Source organism: Furipterus horrens, unplaced genomic scaffold, assembly GCF_987537825.1.
Source record: "Furipterus horrens unplaced genomic scaffold, mFurHor1.1.pri manual_scaffold_11, whole genome shotgun sequence".
In the NCBI taxonomy this organism is placed as follows: domain Eukaryota; kingdom Metazoa; phylum Chordata; class Mammalia; order Chiroptera; family Furipteridae; genus Furipterus; species Furipterus horrens.
Window position 1 is genome coordinate 10,587,999 of NW_028327181.1, and position 10,150 is coordinate 10,598,148.

Below are 10,150 nucleotides of genomic sequence, written 5' to 3' on the forward strand. Positions count from 1 at the left end.
AAAAAAAATCTCTCCTTTTTCAGACAATGTTACATCCAGTCTATGTGGAGTAGAGGGAGAATATAAACTGTTTGGGTCTTGGTACCTCAGGGAGCCCTTCCCTCATTTTCTTATGACCGTCCCCCACACCAGGCTGAAGAGGTCGGGGAGAAGGAAAAGGTCTCCCTTCATTCGTCCTTCTCAGACAGTACTGGGGAGATGGACGCGTTACCACTTGGCCATCAATCTTGAATAACTGAAAGGCTCCTTCTTCCGGAGACCACGGAATGTTCTGGTACCACAGGTCTGCCCCAGCCCCGCTGGGGGAAGCACAGGAGGTCAGGCCTTGCTTAGGTTTCTCACTCTACAACCATGGCTTTGCCCTGACTCCTGGGCAAACCCAAATCACAGGCAGAGCCTGGACTTGCCAGCCAAGTCCTTGCACTTGGAGAGGGAGGCGGGGCTTGGCAATGCCTGCCCCAGTGGGTGCCTCACCGTTGGGACTAGCTGGGTCCCATGCCCGCAGTCAGTGGGCAGGCACGGCTGCTGCCCCCCTGGACAGTGGGCATGGGGACACCTCACTGGCCTTCTTCGCCTTTTTCTTCTTTTTCTTCTTTTTGGTCCCAAGTGACACATCTCCATTGAACGTGGCTGACTCCTTTTCCTGCTTCCCGGCGTGGTCTTGCTTGTGGGGGTGGCGGCTGTGGTCAAGTCCGCACTGGCCTCCGTCCTGGCTTTCTTTTTCGACGACTTCTTCCTCTTCTTTGCCTCCTTTTCCACTGTAACAGGGCCATGGAGGGCGGACTGCTGGAGAATGTCGGACGCCGACACAGCTGCCTCCCGGCACCGCTGCCTCTCCTCATCACTGTCCTCGCTGCTGCAAGGAGAGGGCGGTCTGGGTCTGCTGGAGCTGGGACTGAGCCCCAAAGCTGCCGCCAGAAAGAGGCCACAGGGGGAGGCAGGAAGAGCGCTCAGACTCAGGAGCGAGGCAGACCTGGGTCCCAGCACTGGCTTCTCTGCTTCCTAGTTATGCGACCTCGTTAAGTAACCTCTCTGACCCTCAGTGTCTTCATCTACGGAATAGGGATGCTCACTGACCCCCGGCCTCACAAAGGCGTCCAAGGAGCATGGCCTCAGCATAACATGAGTGTTCAAAAAGCAGGACACCCCCAAAGTCAACCCCCTGTTGAGCCTCTTCCCCTCCCACTGAGGGTATAACTTCTACTGGCAGGAGCTCCCCTACAGGACTCCTCCTTGGCCCGGACCTCGCTGACGTCTGCTTGGCTATCCTGGGACACTGGCCACCACAGACAATACACAAACACGAGGGCACTTGAAGAGAGGGTGCGCACTCTCACCTGGAGCTGGAAGGCAGTCGCTTCAGGCGGGGCTGGGGAGAAGCTTTCTTCTCGGGGCCTTCAGGGACGGAGGTGAAGAAAAGGCGGAAGCCTGGAACCCAAAGGGGCGGAGTCAGCACCCCAGGTGCCAAGGCTGCCCTGCCTTCTGCCCTCCAGGCGCTCCTAGTCCAGAGGCAAAGACCCGCTCTGTCTAACCACAAAATGATGCCTCATGGGATGAGGGGCATGCTTAATGGCAGCTGGAGCCAGAAGACGGGGTGCTGGGGGCACAGCAGCTGCCAGATCAGGGCAGCCAGTGGGAAGCCAGCAGTGGAGCCTCCTGCCTAAGGAAGGCTCCAAAGTGGCCAGTGAGTTCGACACAGACAGAGACTCAGATGGGAGAGGCTGTGCAGCGTAGCGGTAAGGTGCTCCTGCTCAGGGTTAGACACACAAGGTCACCTCGGGCAAGCGCCTTCATTCCTCAGAGCCTCAGCTTCCCCTATAGCTCCCCCGGTAAATGGGGGTGTGTCATCATGATGCCTGCCTCGGAGCAGGCTGCACGGACGGAAGAAGATAATACACTGAACCTGTATTTCCCAGCTCCAGACATACAGTAGGTGCTTATTAAACGACAGCTGATAGCAACGGTGTAACTACTCACCATCATCTTCCGGGGTGACTTTCTGTACCTCAGCCTTTGCTGGCTCCTTTACAACTTCTGAGATGGTAATAGAGCTAAGGGAAGAGGAGATGGTTAATTTAGGGTATGATTTTGGGTACGGTACCAACATTTTTAAAAGTTTTTAATTTTATTTTACGTTTATTTATTTATTTTTTAGAGAGAGGGGAAATGAAGGAGAGAGAGGGGGAGAGAAATATGGATGCAAGAGAAAAGCAAGGAACAGCTGCCTCTTGTATGGGCCCCGACAAGGGGACTGAACTGCAGCTCAGGAATGTGTCCCGACCAGGATGAAACTGGCAACCTTTTGGTCTGCGGGATGATGCTCAACCAACTGAGCCACACTAAAGATTTAAAGCATTTTTTTTTTGAAGTCGCGAGGATAGGGCACGTCATCTTAAACGCAAAAGCAGACAGCACACTGGCCTGAGAAGAATGCTAACGCCTAGAGCCATAACCTGCTGAACAGCCCCTGCCAGCTCAAATGGCAGCGCTTCCTTTGTTTAAACCCCACTTTATCCCAGAAAACACTGAGGATTTTTAAGATAGTCATCGCACAACAAAATGAACACAATTTCAAACAGGGCAAAGAGAAAATAAATGTAAGAGGGACAGAAAGAGCCAAGCGTGGTCAGGAAGTCCTATACACTTGATAGAGAGAAGACACACATTTTACTCTGAGCTTCCTGACAGCAAGCATGAAAAGGGTCCTGTGACCAGTCTAGAGAAGCTTATGGAGCAGGATAGACCTGGATTTTAATTTTTTTAATTTTCAAAAAAATTTTAAATAGCTGTAGGTTGATATGCAGTTCCAAGAAATAATAAAAACAGATTCCACAAACAGTGTTTCCTCACTTATGCGGGTATTACGTTCTAGACGCCCCCCACGATAGGTGAAAATCCGCAAAGTGGGAACCTTACATTTATTTTAGTATTTATATGTATTTTGAGGCTTCATAAACCTTTCCCACACACTTACAAACCGTTCCCAGTCCCTTATTAACCTTTCCCACTCCCTTGTTAACCTTTTCCACACTTTTATAAACACTACTTATGTTCTTAATCATATTCTTCACTCTTAAACAACATACGTATACAGTACTGCAAAATCTTGCGATATAGCAAAAAATCTGCGATAAATAAATATAATATTTTTTAAAATCCCGCGATACAGTGAGGCCGCAATAAGGGAACCGCGATATAGAGAGGGACTGCTGTACTCTTTGCCCAGTTTCTCCCTATGGTAACACTGTGCGTAACTGCAGTTCAGCATCACAACCAGAAAACCGACACTGATACCTGATACAATCCATTGGCCTGTATCAGACCTCAGAGACCTGGGTTTTGAACCCTGGCTTTGTCACTTACTAGCTGTGTCCCCTTTGGCAAGAGACTTTGTTTCTCTGAGCCTGTGCTACCCATCTGTACACTGGGAGTCCCTACCTCTTGGAGTTGTCACAGGATTAAATGACACAGTGGATATCAAGCACGTAGTAGCACAGAGCTACGTGGCACAACAAATCTCTCTCTCTCTCTCTCTCTCTCTCTCTCAAATCAATTAAAAAAATTTTAAAGAAAATCATTTGGGACACTGTTGAAAAGAGTAGACTTGTTCATGGAGATATTGAAATATGCTCCCTCCCCCCCCCTTCAGTGTTCAATGTACAAGCTTTGGAATAGACCCTGGAAATATTCAAGTATTTCTTTTTAAACACTCCTGAAAGATTTGACTTCAGAGGTATCTTGAAAATTATAAGAACCTGTATTTCCCCAAGAAGGATATTGAGGTACTTGTTGTCCAAACTAGTCAGTGTCCCCAAAGGGAACTAACTATCCCATCCTCACATGAGCAACATACTTCAGTATTATTACATTTCTTTGCTCTTTATTTATGCCATTATTATTCTCTGTGTGTGTACTAGAAGATTCGGCCTGCGAGCTAAGTGTCGCTGGTTCGATCTTCCAGTCAGGGTACATCAGAGAGGGAAAACTCTGACACCAAAAAACCTCCGCTGCCTTGCGGCATACCTCTTCAGGGGAAAGGCTAAGGGAGTAAACCCCGACAGAAAATCCGGAGCCGGAGTCCCTAAGGCGGTTTGATGTTGTAGTCAACACCGGCAACTCCTGCGGCGCACCTGAACCCAAGCTGTATCGACTCCGTCTTTCCCTTGGACCCTTCAGCTGCGAAGAGAGGGGGGATCTGCTGCATGGGCAACAGCAGACCCTCCGTATTACCCTGCCCAGGCTCTGTAGCTTCAGCTTCATGGGAGAGGACACTCCAGCGTCATCGCAAGATGTCGATTCAACACGGGAGGAGACAGATACCGTGTCACTCCCGAGTCGGACTGCACAGCCATTCTCAGAGGTGCAGATAGACTCTTAAGAAGCTACACCATCGTCTCTCGAGACGAACGGCTGCCGACGACGAGCACAGAGCCTGGCCACAAGCAGGCACTCAGTAAATGACAGCTCTGATGATGATCGCCGCCATCAGGATAAGCAATAAGTTTCACAGGACCTCTAACAGAAAGAAACCCTGTCTCCAGGATCACAGAGCAGGGAGAACTGCCGAGACCAGGAAGCAAGTCTTGGGGGGATGCTGGCAGAGAAGTCACCGTGCACTACAGAGAATAATGTCTCAACAATGTCCTCACAGCAGACTCAGCAGCGTACTGGGCGCTTTCCCCTGGCTGCCTTCCACAAGTGCCGGAGACGTCCCCACAAATCCTGGCCAGCAAATCAGTCTGGGAAGCGGGGCTAGAGATGATGGCGCCCAGGTGCCTGACTCTGACCAGGTACCTAACACAGCGGTTCAATGTTGGTCCCTTGGGTACACTGGCAATGTCTGCAGGCATTTTTGGTTGTCATAACTGCTGGGGGGATGCCACCAGGGTCTAGTGGGTGGAGTGCCACAGGCACAGTTCAGCCCCCACAACCAAGAATCATCCAGTCCAAAACGTCAGCAGTGCCAGGGCTGAGAAGCCCTGATCGCACACAAGGGACCAACCGGAGTTTCACTGAGTCTCCAGGGAATATTCTGGCCCTGGTTGATCAGCTTACTGCTGGATGTCCACCTGGGGAAACGTCCGGTGTGGAGCACTGGAGAGCCAGGCAGGCCTTGTTTACTCTGAAGCCAAACAGTCACGAAGGAAAACAGCTCCCACAGGTCGAGGTGCCAAATGACCCTCCTACCCATTCCCCACGTTCTTGAACTGGAGGACTGGCTCGATGTCATGGTGGTTCAGGCTGCAGAGGTGGGGCCCAGCGTTCTGTTTCGGAAGAGCGGCTGGGTCACACTTTGGGAGGGGGCTCACTTGTCCTTTCTCGTATCTACCTCACAGTGAAGGGCTCTGGCCTGACCATCCTCACCTCCAATCAGGAACGAATCTACACCAGTGGAACCTGAAATGTGTCCCATGCCACATTATCAGTCTCCATGAAACAAAGGCACTGTAGCCAAACGAGACTAGAAACTCCTGGGCTGAACAAAGTTCACAGCTCTCTTCACTGCAGGACTTCTCAGAGCCTTGAATATACTATTATGAACCACAGTCTCCCAGGGCATAGGGGGTGTGTACACGGCAGCATTTCCCAGCTTCTTTGTCCTTAGATAGTTTTTCTCTAGTCACACTTTGGACTGGTATTCCCTGGTGCCTATTTTAGAAATACTGAGCTAGACCTTTACATATTGTACTCTCAAATGTAAGAAAGAGAACGGGCACAGTACCTGACATGAGGAAAGCACCCAAATAGTCACTCTGTCTGTCCCCTGCCCGTTTGGGAATGAGGTCTTGCTTCTTGGGCTCCTCTCTTATCTCATGGCAGCAGGACAACATAGTGCTGAAGAGGAAAGTCTTTAGAGTCAAAGACACCTGGGTTCGAGTCCCTAGCTCGGCTCCTTACTCCCTGTGACTTCAAGCAAATGCTTCTCCTCATGACGAGCCTGTCTCCTCATCTAGAGAATGGCAGGACCCACGTGGCCAGGTGATTATGAATGCAATAAGGGGACACGTGCCACTGGGCTTGCCACAATGTCTACTGGCACTCTGTGAGCTCCTAGCCAATATAAGCCATTAATTACTGTTCCTAGTAAGGAGAGCAGGAAAAGAGAAAGTATACTTTTGGTTACCTGTCCAGCAGGGCTCCCAGCTTCTTGGCTACGTGGGCTCGGAACTTAGGGGTGGTCTGAAGCTCGTTGCCATCTTGTTCATGCTCATCCACCTTATGCCTACAACACACACAGAAGGGCCTCACCTCCCGCCAGCTCAGAAGCCGCCCCCATGAGGGCAGGGACTACACGGTCTGGTTCAGCCCGACATCCCGTGGTTTAACCTCGCACTGACACACCGCAGGGAATCAATCTTTGTTGAATGACTGTGTGAAATACGAACCCGGAGTGTACAGTACCTGAGGCTTGGCTGGGTGGTTGGCAACTGATTATTTACAGCATCTGTGGAAATAATGAAAATTTGAGGCATTAATAGAGAAAATGACAATAACAATATCTGCTGTGCGCCAGACATGATTTTAAGTGATTTACACATATGACTCATTGACTCTTCCCACCAACCCCATTGGAGGCTTCACCATTATCTCTATTTGGCAGACAAAGAAACTGTAAAATAACTTAGCCAGAGTCAAACAGATAAGTGACAGAGTTGGGACGATGACACAGTCAACTAGCTCCAGAACCCCTCTCTTAACCACCATGCCAATAGGCAAGTATAAGTTTAATGCGATTCCAGCATTTACTGAGCACCTACTAGGTGCCTGGCTGTGTGCTAAGTGCTGTGGAGGAGAGAGACGGTGGCCCCATTACACCGGCCACACTTTTCAAGGCAAGACACTGGGGACTCCTGGCCTGGTGGTCATTCACCCAACCGAATGCTGAAGGTCTACTACTACCCAGGTGGAGTTCCAGTGGCTAAACAACTTAGACAAAGATCCCAGCCCTCATGGGGCTTACACTCTAGTTGGCAGAGAGAGAGGACAAAAACAGACACACAATTATTTATGTAAAATTAAATACTAAGTACAGTAAAAACACACACACATCACGGGAAGGAGAGAGGGAATGCTGGGTAGGGAATCATTTTATAAAGGTGGGCAAGGAGTGTGTCACTGATAGGTGACATCTGAACAGAAATTTAAGAGACAGGTGAGGGAATAAACCAAGTGGATACCTGTGGGAGTCTTCCAGGTGGAGGGACGAGAACCTGCAAAGGCCCTGAGGCAGAAGTCTGTCTGGTGTGTTTTAGAGCCAGCAAGGAGGCCAATGTGGCCGCGGGAGAAATGAGGACCTCATGGGGGCCAGATCAGGAGACCTGGTGGGCCAATGTGAGGACCTGGGCCTCGAAGGAAGGAGGAGCCACTGGAGTTTCTGCACAGAGGAGGGACACAAATGAACTTCAGATTTTACAGAACCTCTCTGGCTGCTCTATGGAGACAGACTGAGTGGGACGAGGCCAGAAGCAAGAACACTGCTGCAATAATTGAGATGGTAAGAAGCGGCAGGACCCTGAATATGTGTATTTTATAATAGAGTCAACATAATTTTGCTGATGGACTAGAAAGATGGTGTGAAAAATGAATGAAAGGTTTGGACTTGAGTAATGGGACCAAATGTGCTTATGTACCTAAGGGGCTACTTGAATAAAATGGACATTTGGTATTTCTGGACCCAGTGCAGGGTCATGGTGCTCAGGAACTTCAGGAGACATAGTTTGCATTGTGCTCTGTGTCCGTGTGCTCTGGGCCACAACACAGAATATGAAGTGCCCCATGGTCCTCAAGTTGGGTCATGTGAAACCCTGGGATGGACAGTCTTCATAGACCTGGTCATTCTTCCTGAACATGCAGTCACAGGGCAGAAGAGTATTTCTTCCATCATGACTACAGAGGAATGGATGTGAGGTACTGTCATGGTACAGAAGCAGTATGAGACCCCAGACCCTGGAAAACAGAGTTCACTTAAGCCCTGGCTCTTTCACTGACAAGCTTTGTGACTCTAGGCAAGTCACTTTCATCTCCCCAAGCCTTTGTCTTCCTCATCTATAAAATGGGGATAAAGATCACCAACCTTCCAGTCAGTGCGAGGACACAGTGAAGTTGTACACTGCTTTGAACACTTTGCAAGTTCATCTCCTGCCTGGCTTTGTAAGCTACTGGAGTACATGGCCTGCCTTTTTAAATCTTTATATCCCAATATGCTAAGATTAAGGGTTCAATCCCCGGCCAGAGCATATACAAGACTCAACCAATGAATGCATGGATAAGTGGAACAACAAATTCACTTTTCTCTTTCAAATTCTCTCTAAAATCATTAAACACACACACACAGGATTACAAAGAAAACCAGTGATATTGAAACTCAGTTACCACAACAGTAGAAAACCAAATCTGGCATACTAATAATATATGTGCTTCTGTCTTAATGCATTAAATAAAATCTAGATTCCATAGATCTAGGGCCTAAAAATTATTGTAACTTTAAAGTAGGAATGAGTGTAAATAATTTTTCCCAACATTTTATGGTGAAAAAAAAAATTCATATATCTGCAAAGACTGTAATGGGATATGAACATCTGTAACTTTTGATAAGACAAAATAACAGGTATTGTCAAAGTTCCTTGTGGCTTGTTGCTCACATGAAACATGAGAAGGGATGCTACATTTCCAAGAGAGGTTAATGAAAGTAAAGATGAAATATTTTTCCCATTCCAAGTTCATGTATCGTCTGGATTATGACCAGGCACCCCCGTGATGGGGAATTCTGGACTGATTCCCGGGGCATCAGGGAGTCACGGTCAGAGGCTCGCTGGCAGCCCCAGGGTGTGAAAATGTGTTTCTGGCTGGGAAAGGCTGTAAGCGAGAATCCAGAAGGTGGGCTGTCACGGTCATTTCGGAGAAGTGGCGGGTTGCCCAGTGTGCAGCAGTGAAGATCGGCCAAAGGGAGCTGAGTCAAAAGACGTTCGGGTGCCTCAATGTCCCTGACTGGGATGAGGACACCGCCCACACTGCTGCACCAGCCCGCGCTTTGACTCTGAACCCCATCCAGTCCCTGAAGCTCTCTCGGGACAAGAAGACGAGTCCCGGTGACTCCTTCACCATCCATCCTCTCAGGCCCCAGGGGAAGATCCCACGCCCTTCGGCCAGACTGTTTGAACACAGTCCCCTACCGGTTCTTTTCTTCTCCGGCCCTCTCGGGAGCTGCTGCAAACCCCAGGCCGGCATGGCGGCCTCGCGGCACCGCGCCCGTTCCTCCGCATCGCTGCCGCTGCTGCTGCTCTCCAAGTCGCTCATGAACCTCGAGGCGCAGTCCTCTTGAACCACCGCAAAGGATGGCGGGGAGTGCCTCTACTAGTGACAGCCGTCCAGGACTCCGCGTGAGAGCGAGGCAGCGCAGGGCATTGTGGGGGTTGTAGTTCTCAGACCGCCAATGGTCATTGAATTGTCGTGGGAGTTTCCCCAAATGTAAGCGGTTAGAAGTGCCATCCTTTTCTTGATGAGGAAAAGGAGCCATACGGAAGGGGGAAAATCGTCTAAGGTCACACAGGGGGTTAATGCCTAAATTCCTAGGTTTTGATTTAGTGTAGTTTCAGTATTATTCATTTATTCCAGGAATTCCGAAATCCATCTGGGAATCAGAAATAACTTAGGAAACCGTTAAAATCAGAATCAGAATCTCTTGAGAGGTAGGACTCAGGAATCTGTATTTCCTCCAATATGCTGGGGCCTTGCTTCTACTCAGAGTATTGTTGTGGAGCAAGTGCGAGAACCAAACGGTCGGAGACAATCAAATTAGAATTTAAAGAGCCTTTAATAGCTGGCCAGAGACTGCCCACCAGTCCACAAGCCGGACTTAGGTGGACAGCCCCGACCTTAGGGATTGAGGGGTTTATAAAGCATTTCAGGTGCAGGAAGTTGGACAGAAATACAGCTTGTGTAAGCAAAAAACAATTTTCCCACTACTCCCCAGGTCATTGCTCAAAGGAATCGGTTACTGCTATTCCCTAAGTCATTGCTCAAAGGAATAGGTCACTGCTCAAAGGAGGAACAGTTAGGTCAAGTTCCTTGTTCTGCTTGGTCGGAGCATGCAACCGCGGGGGTCTGGTTCCCGGGACCCAAGTTCTGCTGATTACCCTACTGGCTGGAC

At 49.3% G+C, this 10,150-nt stretch overlaps 1 protein-coding gene across 1 annotated transcript; it reads right to left on the reverse strand.

The window, feature by feature from the left end:
* Positions 1–431: 431 nt before the first annotated feature.
* CUNH12orf43 (chromosome unknown C12orf43 homolog) lies at positions 432–9,376 on the reverse strand. The gene is given in 7 exon segments (XM_090257436.1): positions 432–654; positions 657–856; positions 1,338–1,428; positions 1,978–2,051; positions 6,125–6,223; positions 6,403–6,445; positions 9,174–9,376. Coding segments are annotated over 7 exon segments (780 nt in total). The 5' UTR covers positions 9,298–9,376; the 3' UTR covers positions 432–505.
* Positions 9,377–10,150: the final 774 nt, after the last annotated feature.